This window comes from Elephantulus edwardii, unplaced genomic scaffold (genome assembly GCF_000299155.1).
Source record: "Elephantulus edwardii isolate Elephantulus edwardi_28Jun2011 unplaced genomic scaffold, EleEdw1.0 scaffold00106, whole genome shotgun sequence".
NCBI lineage: Eukaryota > Metazoa > Chordata > Mammalia > Macroscelidea > Macroscelididae > Elephantulus > Elephantulus edwardii.
Window position 1 is genome coordinate 10,517,961 of NW_006399856.1, and position 18,752 is coordinate 10,536,712.

The 18,752-nt window shown below is 37.2% G+C and overlaps 1 protein-coding gene across 1 annotated transcript in view; it reads right to left on the reverse strand.

The window, feature by feature from the left end:
• Positions 1-18,752, reverse strand: part of CPS1 (carbamoyl-phosphate synthase 1, mitochondrial) — a 140,463-nt gene that overhangs the window by 98,790 nt on the left and 22,921 nt on the right. The window contains exons 2-6 of the mRNA XM_006891930.1: positions 15,397-15,506; positions 10,878-11,022; positions 9,796-9,885; positions 5,920-5,976; positions 3,104-3,196 (exon numbers count right to left, since the gene is read on the reverse strand). Of these exons, the coding sequence (XP_006891992.1) occupies positions 3,104-3,196; positions 5,920-5,976; positions 9,796-9,885; positions 10,878-11,022; positions 15,397-15,506 (495 nt within the window). The remainder of the gene's footprint in view (positions 1-3,103; positions 3,197-5,919; positions 5,977-9,795; positions 9,886-10,877; positions 11,023-15,396; positions 15,507-18,752) is intronic.

Sequence of the window (18,752 nt, forward strand, 5' to 3'; positions counted from 1 at the left end):
TTTCCTCAGCTTCAGCTTGAACTTGCATATGAGTAATTGGTGGTCTGTTCCACAATCAGCCCCCAGCCTAGTTTTCACGGCTGATAATGAGCTTCTCCATCGGTTCCTTCCGCAGATGTAGTCGATCTGATTCCTATGCATAGTTATCATAAATTATTTAATGACACGGTCATTAAGCTGTAGAGCCAGTATATACCACAACACTCTTTCCCTTGATTTAAGAAAAACTTCATATAGATTCCGTTGTACCTATCTCTACACAAATACCCTATCAACTTTCCATAAAGAATGACAGAGTTAAACACAGACACTTGCATATATGAATTTGTATTGAGACTCTCCAAGAAAAGAGTATATTGTATAAGATTTCCCAATGTCATTTAACAACAATTTTTTTTTTCCGGGACAATGTTCCTTCACACTTGAAATTAGTGGAATATATTGTTAAAGTAACCCTTGATTCTAAAAGTGTATCATTCTAATAAAGGAAAGTAATAGATCTCTATAACTCCATGATTTCACAAGGAAATATATAGAAACAGAGAGATTAATTCTATATCACTTTAGTGGAAAAATTTAAAGACTTAAAAATCAGAGGTGGAATTGCATATGACAAGATCAAATTCCAAACACAGGTCTTATTCTCTCTCACTCAACACTGACTTTAACAACCTGTATCTTTTCAGTCTCTGTATGGTACGAATTCACATCCACATTCAGCATGATCATGACTAACTAGGTATTTATTGTTTCACAGAGACTCCAGGTCTTCATCTGCAATTTCCAAACAAAGTTCATGTGAGTGCTTTTCCAATACCAACATGTGTTTTCCCTACATGTGATGTGTTATTAAATATTTTTATTCTTTGAATAATCTCTTTTTTTGTGGGAAACTCCAAAACCCTGCCATATCATAATTCTCACAACTATTACTGTTGCCGATACGACAAAGTTCCCTAATGCTCATTTTGTTTGATTCATAAATGATAATTTCAAAGAAAATCAGATAACAGTAACAGTCTTTGGAGAAGGATGCCGTGCTTGGAGGGGTTGTGGGACAGTGCAGGAAGGGAAGACCTTGGATGAGATGACTGACACTATAACTGGGGTAATAAGGATAGGTGTGTCAGAGATAGTGAGATTGGCTGAGGATAAAGCAGGATTCAGAGCTACAGTGCAAAGGGTCACTATAAGTCATGGTCAATTTGAGGGCACATAACAACAACAAGAAGGGATATTTTGTTCATAAAAATGCTCAATGATAAGGTGTTATCAAAGTAGGGAGTGGAATATTCCACGCAATGATACATTACATTATGTTACTTCTGATTAGAAAGACTCATTAATGTAAAAGTTGGAGAGCTAAAACAACTGTAAATTGTAAATGTACTTGAATATTACTACATGATAGCATAATTTTTCTTTAATCAGTATTACTGCTAATATGTTGGAATGCAGTATGAAATGTTGAGTAAAAGGTACCTATTGAAACCAACTTTCCAAAGTGCAAGTTTCCAGGTAGCTGCAGGAGTGGCATCTACTTCCTAAATAATATGCCTCTGGAAACTCTATGAACTTTTTTTTTTTTATCCAACTCTTTTTATTTGGTCAACTATTATAAAAATAATACCATTTGAGACAAAGGTTAATTATAGGGTATTGTCAGAATCCTCTTGGTGGGATTCTATGAACTTTTATAAATGCCAATGGTTGTAAAGGGGCTTCAGGTCTTTTGTTCATGGGGTCACTATGAGTCGTGCTTGACTCAGATGAGGTTCTTATGACTTCTTTCTGGGTTAGCTAGGATATCTTTGTATCATAACCTGAGACTGTTAACCATAAATCATCAAGTTACTATAGCTTCATCTGGTTATACTAATCTCCCCTGAATGTGTCCTCATTAGTTTCCAGAATTGTAGGCTGGCCAATCACAGTACATCCTCTAGATTTGTTGTTGATGTTATGTGCCGTCGAGTCACTTGCAACTCAAAGTGACCCAATGTACAATAGCCCTAAATCCTGCTCTAGATATAGAACAAGTTCATTTTCCTAGTTTTACCTTCAACCATTCATCAGCATGTGGAAATGCTTGGGTTCAATCATACCCAACTGCCTGACACTTCACATATCCCTGTTGAATACACCGTATGCCTCTCAATGCTTTTCCTTCTGCCTGACATGCAGTTTCCCTAGATCCTCCTCTATCTAACCTTGCATCTCTGAGCAAGTCTAATTTCCTTTGCCAAGTCTTCCATGATCCACTGTCAAATGTCGAGACTTCCCTATCCTGACCCTTGTGGCTTTGTGAACACACATCAGAAGGGCCAAAATGGATTTTAGAGAAGATTCTGAAACTGCCTCTAAAACAGAAAACCTCAAGCAAAAGAAAAAAATTAACTAATAGCTGAACAGAAAAATCTCAAAAGACATTTCAAGAAGAAAAAAGCAAAGCATCATAACAAAACGTGCAAAAACTTGGAGAGATATCACAAACGAAAAGAACAAATAGCATTTCTCATGCTGAAATAATAGAAGAAAAGATTCAAAGCTTGAATCAAAATAATGAAAGATTCTTGAAAATATGCAGTTAACATATTTTACTTTGGTGTGGTGCAGCCATCATTATGAACTTTAATTCGTAGACTGGGCAATAAATCTCCAATGTATAGGGATACTTTTCAAGGCACAAAATGATGCTACACTCTGGGTCCTGGGTTGGTTTTCAAAATACTTTCAGTCTTTCAGTTTATGACAGTGTATAACCCTGACTCCTAATCATTACTATGCCATCTTGCAAGTCAATGTTTCTTTTATTTGCTGAGATTAAAGCCTTGAGTGGGAAAACACAGAAAGACTGAGTGGGAAGAAGCAAAAACAAAGGCAAACGGCCTCTAGATCCAAGCACGAAAGTTTTCCTTGTTGGCAAAACTCACTACATTTTAATGCACTGATTGTTTAAAATATATATTTTGATGGTTATGAGACCATTTGACCTCTGTCTAAACAAAGGGGTTTTTTTCTAAATGAAGATTTTGATATTACAAGACAAGCAGGTGCAGGGCCAAGAAAATAAAAATTGTGAAGACAAAGGAAAGCCTCTTACCTTGGTTGAGACCTCAGCAATTAAATTCTGCTTATTGGGATCCACAAAATCCACAGACTGACCTTCAAATTCAATCTTCCCAAGCACGGTACCCTGTCACATTTAAAAAAAAAAATAGTTACATGCCAGCAGTGAAGAAGGTGCTGACAGGATGAACTCATGGGGACTTAAACATCTGCTCTCAGACATCTATGTCTTTATAACTATTCATAGCCATCAGCAGAAGATCTTCATTTTCTGCAAGGGAAAGGACGAAATAATTCACACGGCAGATTTCTGGAAAATACAATCATTATCATTAGTGCTGTGTTGGTTGCTGCCTGGGGTCAGCAAAGTCAGAAGGTATCAGAACCCAGATTCCAGGTGATTTTGTATCAGAGTTTTGTAATGAGAGAGAAAAAATAAAAATTACAACTGGGAGGAAGGGAAGGTAATTCCAGTAAGATGCTAAAACTTACTCACATATACAAATATAACACCCAATTTAAGTCAGAATTTTGAAGGGGGGCACTGAAAATATTTACTGCTTTGTATATACTTAGGTCTAAGCATTACTAAGAATCTGAAGCTGAAAGAATGTTTAGACCCTTTATGAAGGCTTCACAATTTTTTTTCTTGCCAACTAAAACACAGCAAATGTAATCTTTTGCTATCTGAATGTTAAGATTTATTTATTGACAAATAATTGTAAAACTTTTAAAAAAGCAAATAAAAAATATATTCATAAAAAAATATATTCATTCTGATCTGCTTAAGAAAATGGCATGCTATTCAAATGTTTAGGAATCGAGATTTTATGAAGGAGGAAAAAAAAATGTTAAAATACATTGATTTGTCTTTTCTCCTAAGAAATTAATAAAGGACATCGAAGGAAATCTTTCTTTCTCTTGCCTTTTTTTTTTCCTTAGTGGAGAAATTGTTTGTGACCAAGTGAATGAGGGTAGAAAGTGGCAGCACACAATTCAGCCATGATTGTTACTTAAGATCTATTGTTAAGAACAAGTGCTGCACCCTGTCTCTGCGGAACCCTCTCACTTCTCTTGCGGAGGTCTCAATTTCCTGGTGAGACATCCCGACTTTCAAAATCCAAGTCACAGAGTCCCTAAAAGCGCATTTATTATTTCTTAACTTTGGAATTTTAGTCTCACTTTTCATTTTTAAAGAATTCTGAGTGAAATAGAATCTTAGAATCTTGCTTTTTCTACTTTACACTAACAGAAGTGAAAGCTTGACTTCAAATTTATTAAATATGAAACAGCATCACTTGATTCAAGGTGATTCATCCTTTAGAGTCAAGGATGATGAAATGTCATCTCACATACCGTCGACATGTTGTCCGGTGGCACCTCTTCTTGAAAAGAAAAAAAAGAATAGACATCATGCTAGCAAAAGTAGAGGGTCAAAGACAAAAGAAAACCCTCAGAGAGGTGGACATAATGACTGAAACAATGAGGAGATTGTGAGATGATACAGAACAGGCCAAAATGTTCATCTGTACTGTTAGTCAGTCAGCCTGACAGTAACTAACAAACACTGTTTCATTTGTACTGTACTATCAACCAAATATTGGCATTCTGGCTGTCTTAGATAAAAGGAGTGCTCACCACAAACTGTCACCTAAGAGAACACCGTGTGGTTTTGTCAAGAGTTTTCCCTGGCCATTTGGATGCATTACATTCAACTCAACCTGCCAAATTTATAGTCAGAATTGTATCTCACAATTTTATCCCTTTTAGCCTCATCATTGCTTGCTGCAGTCATATCATTACACTAAGAAACACATGTGTTTACCTGGGACAAATAAACTTACTACTAACATCTATGATCAGGAAATCATGAAAGAGGAAAGTGGACGAGAATGGGATAATAAAACCTCACTGTCTTCTGACCATGGGCGTGTGCTCATGTTTTAGTTTCATGGTTGTTGTTTCTCTTTACAGAAACCTATCCCCAATAGGGAGTCAAACAATAAATCTACAACAGATCTAAAAGAAACTGCGTGATTCTTGAAACTTCTTTCAAATTGTATGGCATACATTATTTGTTATATAATTCAATAAGATAACTGTAGGTGCATCTGCAGAATTTAATTAACTTTTGTGAAGTGAAGGTTACATTCTGACTTTGGTTTCAGTAAGGAAGACCAAAAACTAGCGTCAACATCTTATGACAAGAAGCCTCAAGCAGATGGTGATAATACATTCTCAGAGGAAGGGTCAGATGTTGCAGTGATGGGATATGAAGGCAAAGAAATGTAAGCTTTCTTTTTATCACCTTGAGGTTGTCACAGGTCCAACCTCAAGATAATGTCAAGGTTGCAACTTGTCCTGTGTTCATTTGGCAGACTCACTCGTATCACTCCATGAATGTCACAGCTAACACTGTCAAGGTGAGGAAGCACACGAACGCTGGGCAGTTTGGCTCACATTGTTTAGCAAGTAGCTGTTCAATCTAGGCAAACATGTTGGATGCTTAGTTATCTTCCGCACTTGTTAAACTGACGTAAGACCTGTCACGTTAGCTGAGTTATGAGTCTTGACAGTAGGTCTTATTTTCCTGGATTGGCAGTGGTGGGTTAGTCAATAAACTCCTGCTTTCATTTAAGGAGGATTGATCTCATATTCCTCTAATAAGGAACATCCCAATCAGGTACTCCGTCTTGTAAATGACATTGTAAATCGTGAAGCAAAATCACAAAGATTCTCATAGCAGAATGTGGTCCAATTTGTCCCTTTGCCTACTCACTGACCCCTTGGGCTCTGAGGGGGAAAATACCAGCGAAGAACTGTAGATTTGACAAAAGACGGCAGACATACCTTATCTCGAATTATTTTAGTCAGCATTCTTGTATCCACGCCATAAATCGCAGGGACCTACAAGGAAAAAAAAAAATGTAGTGACAGTGAAATTGGAGGAAATTAGATCCAGCATATTGTTTTCAAGTTACAAACTTAGCCTCATCTATCTTCTTGAGCTGTAAATAATTCCCCCGCTCCTTCTTCGCTCTGACCCAGGGTGACTGTGTTGTCAAACGCTGTAAATTGCTGCTCTGCTTGGACATGGGACTCTTTATATCAAAGCCCTTATGACGAATAAAAAAATAATAGATTCTGAACACATTATATCCTTCTCTTGTAGTGTTGTTGCTTTTAATTTAAGATATAGATATAGATTTATGCATTTATCTACATGTGGTTGTTCTGTACCATTGAGTCAAGCCAACTTGCTGCATCCAGCAAGTACAGAAATCCTCTGGGATACAAACATCTGATTTACACAAAACTTCTACTTGCCCTTAGAAGTTGTGTATATTTTTCTCTCACTTTGACACAAATGAACACAACCCTGTTGTTGTTGTATATCATCTACTGGGAACCGACTCATAGCTGACCCTCCAGTGGGTTTTCAGAGGTTTTTCAGTGGCTTTTCTCATTTTAGCATGAGAGGAGATTGCCAATCCTTCTCCCACAGAGCAACTGGTGGATGTGAACTGCATGTCTTTGGGATTGTGGCACTGTTTCTTACGACTAGGCCACCAGAGCTCCCAGAACCAGCCCCTGTTGTTGTTATTAATTGTCGTCGAGTCAAGCACAACTCATAGTGACCCTACGAACAAAAGCCCTGACGCTTTTCTGTAACTATTGTCGTTTCTCAAAGTTCATAGACTGGCACAAATTCATCACAATCATCCTCACTTGCTGCATGTACATGTTTTAAAAGGCTTGCTTCTTATACTGGAGTAAAACGAAACGAGAACTATATCCCCGCAAACCTCTTAAAAGATGCAGTTAGAAAATGAACCCTGTTCATAACCCAGGAACCCACGAGTCTTTGTCTCAATGTCTTGCAACTGGGCAAAGAAAGGCGCAGTAAATGAAAAGAAAAATGAGTTAAGAACCTGATGGCTGCATTCCCACCAAGGACCTGACTGATACTAGAGGCAAGCTGTGTCTCCTCATCTGAAAATAGATTCAACTTATATCTTTCACCTTTTCTTACTCGATATTTCTGTGATCATGGAAGATTTAGCAAACAAGCTCACAACAAAAGTTTACCCAAAAGGAAAACGTGAGTTAGAATCAGTGTTAGATTACTCAGTAAATAAAATATTTTTGTTGTTACTGTGGCACTGAGTTGTCTGTGACTCCTAATGACCCTATGTACAACGCCCTAAACCCTGCTCTAGCCTGTGCCAGTCTTACTGTCTCTGACACGCCTACTTCGATTACCCCAGTCACTGAACGAATCCATCTCATTGAGGGTCTTCCCCTCCTGTGCTGTCCCTCCACCTTCCCAAGCATGACATGCCTCTCTAAGGACCAGTCCCTCCTTGCAACATGTCCAAAGTATGTCAGTTTCAGAATTCTTGCCGCTAAGAAGTAGCCTGATGTCACTCTGTACAAAGCTGTTCGTTCTCCTAACAGTCCATGGTATATTCAATACTCTTCTCCAGCACCATAGCTCAAAGGCATCAACTCTCCTATGATCCCTAGTCATTGTCTAGCTTTCTGATGCATAGCAAGTAATGCCAAAGACCATGGCCTGATTAAGGCACACCTTAGTCTCCAGACTGGCATCGTTGCTCTTCAGTACTTTGGAGATATCTCTGACAGCAGACTTTCCCAATGCAATTTATCTTTTAATTTCTTGGCTGCTGATAACAAGAATGTTGATTTTTGGAACCAAGCAAACTGAAGCTGCTAACAATCTCAATCACTTTCCCATCTATCATAATGCTGCCAATTGGCCAGGTGGTAAGAATCTTTGTTGTTTTGATGTTGAGCTTCAAACCATATTGAAGGCTGCAGTCCTTGACCTTCTGTAGCAAGCGCTTCAGGTCCTCCTCAGCTTCAGCAAGCAGGGTTGTGTTATCTGCATAATGTAGATTGTTGAGTCTTCCTCCAACCCTGATGTCACATTTCTCCTCATAGAGCCCAGCCTCCCAGATTATTTGTTCTGCATATAGACTGAAATGATATGCAGAGAGGAAACATCCCTGGAATACACCCTTCCCTATTTTAAACCATGCAGTGTTTCCTTGCTCTGTTCTGGCTAACTGCCTCCTTAGTCCAAGTATAGGTTTCACATTAGCATGATAAAGTGTTCTGGGATTCCCATTCTTCTCAGAGTCAGCCACAGTTTGTTGTGATCCAGTCAAATGCCTTTGCATAGTCAATGAAGCACAGATAGACGTTCCTCTGGTCCTCTCTGCTTTACTTGCAGTGAATTAACAATCTATAGTTTCTTGTGAATCTGCAGTGAATAATCTACATTTCTCCCACCATTTCAAAGGCTGCTTCTAGGTATGGCTAGCATCTATTTTCCCCTTAAACCCATGCTAACTTCCTACAGAAGCAAAGCTTCCTTTTAAATTTACATTCCCTAACAGGGATAGAATACTTAGAAAAGAACGGAAGTGTGAGTAGATTTGTTCTTCTATATGAATCTGTAGTGAACTATTTCTCAAGGATGTGATGAAAGCCGTTTCAAATGATCACTAATGAGTAGTATATAAGCACAAGTAGCCCCTGCTGACTTGCTTATTGAATTATCAACCCGGGTAGATTTACACAAAAAACTATTAAGTAGGGTGTGGAGTAGCTGTAATAGTATGTGCCATAAGTGACACACAAAAAAAAATTTAAAATAAGAGTCTCCTGAATTGTCATAACAGGAATTAACTAACTTGGTGATGAAAGTAAATTGAGATAGAGATTTAGGAAAAACAATAATGGTTCAGGAGAGGACATAAAATGCCTTCTTCTCTCCTTGATGTTAAAAATAATAACATTCAAAAGTCCAAGGTCAAGTGCGCAGGAGGTGGAGGCAACAATAAGCTCTAATCTAGAGCCTCATTGGAAAAGCAGATCTTTCTTAGGATAGCATCTTGTCAGTTACAGATTCAACAGTAACTCAGAAGCAGTCATGGCAACACTGGAGGTGAAGCAGAAATTTAGCAAGTTAGCTAATTTTTAGTCCTGACAGCACTCAAACAAAAATTCTCTTCTTTGGTTAGAATATCATATATACAATAATAAAGGTATAAGATAATGTTTTATATCAATTTATGCTTATTGTTTCAAATTATATACAGCAAATTTTATAATACACAGTAACGTTTAGTGCAAAGAGACTTAGTCACAGTCTACTTTTAAGAACTAAAGATGACTGTAAACTTTCATTAAAATTAATTTTAAAAAAGGACTAAAGAGGGGAAACACGGTATGAAATGATTATATGACCTACTCTGTCCCACCTAGGAAGCAAGTAGCAAAACCCGATTATGGATAAAAGAGAAAGGAATCTTATGTTGTGCAGAAGAAAAACTTCAAAGTTCTGCAATTTTTCTCTACCCACCCCCTTACCAGATGAGAAAGGATACCAATCGTGTAGGAGTGCCACCTAGTGGTTAAATTGAGAATATGTAGGACTCAGCTCAAGGTTTGGAAAGGATGAACTCACACAGCTCAGTTTAGCGTAGAAGCACTATCCCTCAAAAAGAGAGAGCCTAATAAAATAACCATAACATTAAGAATAAAACAGAGTATCTGTATTAATCAATTTTGGATAAAAAAAAATTCACAATCTTCCTTATCTACTTGGCCCTTACGGAATCTACATACACCCCGCCCAAGGTGGTGTCTTCAGTCAGTCGTCCTTAAAGATAGTAGATACTTTATCACGTTTCTCACCTTCTCTTCCTGTAGCCACTGTCCCAGTGTTTTGGTAGCCAGCCAGTGGTTGTAGTCATTACTATAATTCAAGACCAGCAAACCCGCAACCTAGAAACACAAAAGCCATTTTAAAGGAGTGACCATAAAATATTACTCAACTCTTATTAAAAAAAAAAGTGACTAAAGACTATGTAATAGTACAGGTATTGTGTTGTTTTTTGCCTTCGAGTCGAGCATAACTCATAGCGACCCTATGGACAAAAGGCCTGAAACTTTTCTATAACATTTATCAATGTTCTTAGAGTTTCAAGAAGCATGTTGTTTAGGAAGTGGATGCCACTCCTGCTTCCAAATATTGCATTTAGTTATTATATACAATATCTATAGACTCCCTTTACCATATATATGGGACTACTTGTCTGGCTATGGTACATCGTGAATTTCCCTCATTAAGTTAATCAACATACTTAATAATTAGTTGCTTAATTACATATTTAATAAATATAAAGAATATCTAGAAATTGTTTTAAGCACATGAAGACCAAAAGATTGTTTTAATCTACACATACAGAAAACTGAAAATTTGAGAAAAATTTTGGGAAATACCGTAATTCAAAGTAAAGGATCAGTGAAAAACAAAGGTGGGGGGGGGGGAATCAAGCAAGGAATCCAGAGTATAAATTTTCAAAATTTCTTAAATAGCCTAATTTCCTACAAAGATGTTTCTTAAATTAACTAGAAAAATTTAATCTTTCTTTTTAAACACAAAAGAGACTATTTTAAAGGGTAAATTACACAGTTGGTTATCAAATTGATTTCAAAAGGTAAACTCATCAATTCCTATAGCATAGTTGTTATTAGAATTTATAACATCCAAAGTGAATTAAACGTTAACCGAAGTATCTAAACAAATATAAACTGTTCAGAGAAATGACTCGGAAAATAATGTAAAAGATGATTTTTATATAGCTTCAAATGATATTGAAAGCACGAGTTTATTGATTTGTACTCCAATATTTAGGAAACCACTTTGCCCTCCTCAGATTCTTCAGAAAGAAATCAGGCCCCCATGCTGACTTCATTCAGATCGTTACTACTACCTTAATGCCATCAGACTCCATATATTTTTTCAAGCCCAGTTCATCCAGTGCCGCGGTGTCAGGGGCGCCACCGTTCCCAATAATAGGGTTGGCCATTGTGAGGATCTGCCCCTTGTAGGCGGGGTCAGTAAGCGCTTCGGGGTACCTGAGCAAAGACGTCAAAAATTACCAACAACTGCAAAAATGTAAATAAATACAAAACCACAGCTGGCATGCATACTCAGAACGGCTGAACTCTTTACAAAGCAGAGGATATGCAGTTGAAATCCTACAAGCTCATCTCATCTCTAAATTTTGGTACTTCTAGAGAAATTTCATGCTTGAATAGAAACACCTCCTGAGATGACCGGTGTGAAAAAGAATACACTCAAAGATTAAAGAATATTCCCATAGAGTTTCCATTCCTTCAATTTCTTAATTTTAAAATTTTGTTGAAAAATAAAATCCTCACTATTTCCCTGTTTAAATTTTCCAAATATCCTGAAGATTGCCCTTGCCTTCCAAACCACTGAGAGGCAAAGTAACACGTCCAGGTGAGGTGAAGGCCACTATTGTTACCAAAATATTTAGAAAGATTTTTTTAAAAAAATATCTTTTAGTAAGAGCATTCTGGTGGTTATACAGATTTATATATTTATTTCTATTTATGAAACACTTAAAATAAGATCATTAAACTGTCCAAAACATGCCTTAATTAAGTTGATTTAAAAATATTTTTGTAGGTTCAATAATGTATACTGCACTGAAACAGAGGAGGGAGAAAACTGTTTAAAAGAGATATATAACTAGGTATTTCTGTCATCACAGGAGACTAGAGCGAGGGCTACATGGTGGAGGGGACCTGGGGGAGGGTTTGTAAAACAATGAAAGAATCTTTTCTTTTACTTTTCCATAATTTCTGGACTCATGTACTTATAACTTGTTAGTCAAATTTGTGTCTTCTAGGTTGCAACCCCCCCATGATACATCTTCAAGGATATGAACATGTACAGCCAAGCACAATCAATAAGAGTGCATCTAAATTCCAAAATCAATCTCCATAATAGTCTATGTGTTTCCTACTGCCAAAGGGGCCCTTTAGAGTAGTGAGAGAAGATCTTCACCCTGAAACCCACAGCGTCCCTTTTCAGCAGGAAGTAGCTAAGAGAATACGCCATCCCCTTTTCCTTATGACTCAGGGTGAAGTCTCTCAGGGAGGAGTGATAGGGAATGGCAAAGGACACACTGACAAAGAAGATTAATCAGAACTGGCTTTGACAAGCACTGTGGCATTTGGACAGGAACAAACTGGGAGGAGGGTAGAGAGAATAGTGCAACAATGAATGAATGGAAACCCAAAATCTCTGTAAAAGTTTATGAAAATTAATAAAATATAATTATAGAAAAAAAATATTTTTGTAATAGGAATTAGCGTGAATTTTAGAACACACACACACACACACACACACACACACCACGTATATATGCCCAAATGATCACACAGGAGGAGATTGCCTATCCTTCTCCCACAGAGCAGCTGGCAGGTTCACACTATGTGCCTTCAGAATTGCATTGAAATTTCTTATCACTAGGCCACTAGAGCTCAATATATGGGAGATAGAGAGATAGATAGATAGATAGACAGATAGATATAGATGATATAGATGTTGTTGTTATGTGCCATCGAGTCGTTTGCGACTCGTAGCAACCCTATGTACAACAGCCCTAAACCCTGCTCTATCATGTGCCAATCTCACTGCCTCCAACACACCCATCCGGATTACCCCAGTCACTGAATCAATCCACCTCATAGAGCTCCTTCCCCTCCTGCACCGTCCCTCCACTCTGCCCAGCATGATGTCCCTCTCCAAAGACCTGTCTCTTCTTACAACATGTCCAAAGTATGTCAGGCGAAGCCCCAGAATCCTTGCCTCCAAGGAGCATGTCCAATGTCCATGGTACATTCATATAGATATAGATAATAAATGAGATATACATATACATAGAAGATATAGATATATAAATAAAATACATGGCAAAGAGATATATAATATATGAGATATATATAATATGTGAGAGGTCTGTCTAGGAGAAGATGAAACCAAGCTGCTCCTCGGAGGCAAGGATTTTGAGACTCTGTCTCACATACTTTGGGCATGTAGTCAGGAGGGACAAGTTCTTTGGAAAAGGATCTCATGCTTGGAAGGGTAAAGAACAGTGCAGGAGAGGAAGACCCAGCATGAGATGGATTGACACAATGACTGGGGTAATTGGGGCAATGGGGGTAGATGTGAGTCAGTGAGACTGGCTCAGAACAAGGCAAGCTTCAGAGCTGTTGTAAATATGATCATTATGAGGCACAGGTGACTCAACAGCACATAACAACAGCAGCAGCAACAATAAGGGTAAGTGTCAGAGAGTTAGATCGGCTCAGGATAGGGGAGGGTTCAGAGCTACCGTGTATAGGATTGCTAAGAGTAGTATTTGACTTGATGGCACATAACAACATATATATACACACATATAGTGACAACACAAGAGAGGGAGACCCTGGGTGAGATGGATTGACTCAGTGACTGAGGTAATGGGGATAGGTGTGTCAGAGACAATGAAATTGGCTCAAAATAGAGCAGGGTTCAGAACTGTTGTATACAGTGTCACTATGAGTCACAAGTGACTAGATGGTACATAACAATAACAATATAGGGACCTAGGCATCAAGGAAATGCACTGTGAATCCAAAGTCACATGTCTCAAATCAGCCAGCTGCTCCGGCCCAGAAAGATGGTGAATCTCTTCCTGTGCTATTATTAACTACTTCTGAAGACCTGCTGGAGGGTCAGCTGTGGGTTGGTCCTGACTTGGTGGTACGCAACAACAACATCCACATTAGCTCCTACCAGAACTAACTTGGTCAGTAAAGGGGTTGGTCTTTCAGCTCAGCTGTCTCTGAGGTGATTAAAGTGCTGTTGTGTATATCCATAACTTCCGTCAGCTAATTAGATGCCTCTCCTGTCAGGAACTGATCATTTTTTAACCGAGACTTATACACACTGTACATATATTTCTTGAAGATGAAAACTAAAATAACTCCCTTAATCACCAGCTATGTTTCTAAGTGAGTCACGCCACGGATTGAAGCATTTCTCAACGGGAAACGGGGTTTATGGTCTAATCTTATAAATGAGTGCATTTTCGCACATCAAAAAAGTCTTTAATTAATTTGATTTGATTTCCCTTTCTTCTTTTTCTCCATGAAAGATTTGGTTGTTCCCTTTAAACATGTGTTCCTAATACCCTCTCCAGTAAATGAATAAATATAGCTTGTCCTAGTGAACTGAGGTGTTGGAGGCAAATTAATCCATTAGGTCCTGTTTGACTTCTGTGATGTGACAAGATTTATTACCCGTAATCTATCACAAGAAAGAAAACTCTCGTGCCCTCCATCATTCTGATCTATATTAAACAGTTGTTTGTTGGCAGGTATATTAACACAGCTAGTAATTAGTGCTGTCAAAAGGCTTAAATAATTGCCTGGTAAAGCATAACTTTGCAAACAGTTTTCATACGCTGTAATATAATGTTCTCACCAGTGGAATTAATTCAAAAGCCATCTTCTATTCTTCATTGCCCACAGAGAACAAAGAGTTTGGAGCAAGATGTACACTAACCATAGAACAATAGTTTCATCAGTCAATATCTTTAGTATTAGTCAACTCAATGTTTCCTTGTCTTCAAAAGATTCCTTCAAATATTATCAGACATTTTGAAGAAAAGTTAATCTATGAGTTTTAATGGAACCTCTTAAAATACATAATCCACTTAACTTGTAAGGCTCAATCTTTTAATCCTCACCTATAAATTACCATTTAATCAAGTCACTTATTCCATGTGGAAAGTAGGATTTAGATGAAGTCAATTTCTCAGTATCAAATAATTATTTATGGTTGGAACAGAAGCCAAAACATCAACCTCTGGACTATCAGATGTCAGAGATTTAACTAGATAATCCAGCCACATGATTTCCATAGCAATTATTGCCTTTGTGCTGTACATCTAATGACGGGTCTTAGGGTTGTAAATGATAAATGCTAAAAAATTGTATCTTTGTGTCTGGTCTCTTATTGGTTCTCGTAAGATAGCCCATGTATCTATTACTGAGTCTTCTTACTAAGTGCAAAATTATACTATGCCCAAGGGCACTCTTATTACTTTATGTTGTTGTTGTTGTTGTAGTTGTTGTTATTGGGAGGTACCATCGAGCTGCCTACAATTCATAGCGACCCTGTGAACAATAGATCTACACCTTGCCTATCAGATTTTTCCATTCGAGTGGCCATGTATCTTTCAGTTATAGCAAAAGAGTTGGCTTCTATTCTGTTAGGGATATCTGCAACAAGCTATGTACAAGATACTGTGCCATGTCAAAAAAATAGGTAGTCTTGTCATAGTGGATGTGAAATCATCACCATGAGTAAGATCATCCAGTTATTTCTTTACTTAGAGGGCAAATAAAATATTGAGTAGAAGCATTACTCACCCTCCCAGGCCAGTATTAAACACCACTTCACCAGCTACCGAGGATGGATGGCCAAAGGAATAGCCCTTCATCTTGGTTCCATCTTCCAGGACAATGTGTGCTGTCTGCGCCTAAAACAATTTCATAAATCTTAGCAGCATGTAGAATATAAAACACAGCTAGTAGCAATAAATGATCCAATGACACACACTCAAATAGAGTAACTAAGTGTGCTTAATTAGATCACTCTTTCCCAATTTCCAGTTACTCTCATCTAAACGTTTTTATCACAGGTAAGTGCCCATTTGGTCTTGCTTGAGAAAGGAACAAAAGTTTGTCAGGATATCGTTGATTTTAAGCATATTTCAGAGTTACTGACAAGTTGGAAGTACTTTGATTTAGCTGAAATGCTGCTGTGTGTCTCTGATTGCCTCCTTAATATTCCTTAGCTTTGGTCAAGCATAGCTTTAAAAGAAACAACTTTGTAAAAACACTGTGAATTTTACCACTCTAGGTTTTATAAATTGAAGAGATTGTAGATTTTCTATGAAATTGTTTCCTAGAGCTGATGTGGTTGATGGAGCTGTCCGGCAGGTTACTCAGCCCACAACAGCTCATGAAGAAGGTGAATCTTTATTACTCTAATAATACTTAGACAAAAGCTTACCCCATAATACCTTACAAAGATACTGTATTTTGTTATTTATTATAAGTTAACTATATCCATCTTTTGTTCCTCCGTTTGATTTCTTCCTCATATTAATCTTTGAAACAGAGAAATTTAATGGTTGTCACCCTTTCATTATAAATACTCTAAATTCTATTATGTCTATAATATAGATGTAATTCCAAATTTTTATAAATTTCAGTAGTGAGAGAGAGTTGTACTAAATGTCCAGGTACAAAACCTATACACTTCAGGACACACTGTGGGATAAATTGTCTGGTTTCTTCAACAAGTAAATTACAAAGAGAAAATAAAGCTAGAGATAGAGAAAGGGGCCCTAGTGATGCAACAGTTAAATATTTAGCTACTAATGTAAGGATGAATGGCATAAACCCACCAGTGACTCAGCAGGAGAAAAGGCCTAGCAGTCTACTCCAGTAAGGTGTTGTCCCATAAAGTCAGTGAATGGCCTTTTGTTATTTCTTTTCCCCATCGAGGCAGAACTGACCATCCCAGGAGTTTTAAGAGGCAGTAAATCATACAGGAGGAGATTACCCATATCTTTCTCCTGTGTAGCAGCTGGTGAGTTGGATCTGCAGCCCACTCCTTACCCCACCAAATGAAAAGTGCCCTGTAGGGTTTCTGAGTCTGTCCTGTCTGAATCTGTTTGAAATGAAATCATTTGGATCTCCAGAAAATTCACCTTTACTAGACCACTCATTTCATCCTTAAAGAAATGACTTCCTCATACTACACAGTAATGATAGTCTTTAGCTTCTATAATGGTTCATTACAACAACAATAATATTAAAACAACCAAGCCTGTCACATCACAGTAAGTAGTCAAGTTAAGGTTTTGTTTTACCTGTAGCATTGGGACCTGTGCTTGTGATCTCAAGCTTGATATTTTAAAATAGTTGTTGTTTGTCTTCTAGCCATTAAGCAGAAAAAAAAATTTGGAATTACTCAGCACACACACCCCCCCCAAACATACCATAACATCAATTGAATGAGTGAAGACAAAACCTCCCCAGCAGAGACTTAACACACAAGTTCTGAATTCAGCATTTGAATCTAGAGTTGCTGCTGCACCTCCCTCCTTTGATAAACATAATTTTATTCTCTATTAAGTTTTCATTTGAAAATTATCCTTAGTCTATTTATAATTTACAATAATTTAAAGATATAAGAATGGTACTATTTATTGTGTTTTCTAAGCTATCTTTCCAAACTATTCACATCTCTCTGGTGATGGGAGGTGTGTGTTGGTGGTGAAACAGCCCAGATAAAGCTGATACAATTCAGTAGTTGAAAACAGTTGATCACATAAAAGAAAAAATATTCACTGTTAAAACATGAGGGGTTTTTCCCCCTAGAACTATTATTTTTGTTCTTAAGAAAGTCATGTGTCGCCTACTTGCTTTCACAAAAATGGAAGAAAGGAAATATTTTATATTTTATATTATGTATTTAAATATATAACTTTGGTGGAACCTAAAATAACTGTAGTGATTTGGCAAGATTCAATGTCAACTGTGTTATCCATCCTAAAAGATTATTTTGGGGGTTTTTTGTTTGTTTGGTTTTGTTTTTTTAAATTGTCTGAACTCTGGGCCAGATACCATGTAATGATTTCAAACTGGATAGAAATTAACATAATCAAACCCAACAGTTGTTAGCCTGTTCCTACAAATCTATTTGGTATTTTCTTTCTCTCTCCATGGGACTAGTTTTGTACTTTTGTTTTCTTGCTTCAAAACATATATTTGAAGAGACATTTACTGTTGCCTGAAATAGTCCCTGAGATTGTGTTCAATATGTCTTTTTGCTCCTTTAATTTTTTTTTTTTTTTTTTGGGTTCTTCTGGCACCTTTCATAGATCTTCCATGCCTTTCCCCCACTACATGTTATACTGTTACAAGGCTTCTGTTTATTGCCTATGCTACACTTTTATATCCTTCTTAACTACACTGGCCTTCAATGAGTTTGAAAAGATGCATGCCTATTGACTTATCTGTAAACTGATGAAAGGACTCTGAACAAAAAAGATATTATTTGAAATCCCCTTTTTAGCTAACTGTTCCTCAAATGATTTTTCACTCCAAGGAGTTAAAAAAAAATCATGTTGTTATTATCAGATATTTAAGTCACCTCGGCAGTCTTAGGAGAAAGAGGACTCTAGCCCAGGAATTAAGATATAATTCTGTGTCTTCATATATGTCAATTAGATATGTTTTTGTGATCAAAGTATTCCTAGGATTTATAATTGTGTAGAAAATAAAATCATTTTTTTAATTAATAAATGAATTCATTTTGTTGGGTGGAAATTAAATAAATAAATCACATACTTTAAAGTCTTATTCTACACTTTGTTTTAGGTTGCACCAGGAATGAACCTGAAAATCAACAAATACTTTTTTATGATCTGCCTTTTCATGATGTTTAATTAAATGAATCTTCAAAATGCCTTAAACATGATCTCCAATGTGATTATGTCATATTGGGCATAACATTGTTGAAGGCAGAAATAAAGAAAGAAAGGTTATGGATAGTTACACTGCTGCTGTTGTTGTTGTTGTTGTTGTTGTTGTTGTTGTTGTTGTTGTTGTTGTTATGTGCCGTTCCGACTCATAGCGACCCTATGTACAACAGCCCTAAACTCGGCTCTGTCCTGTGCCAGTCGCACTGTCTCCGATACACCCATCCCGAT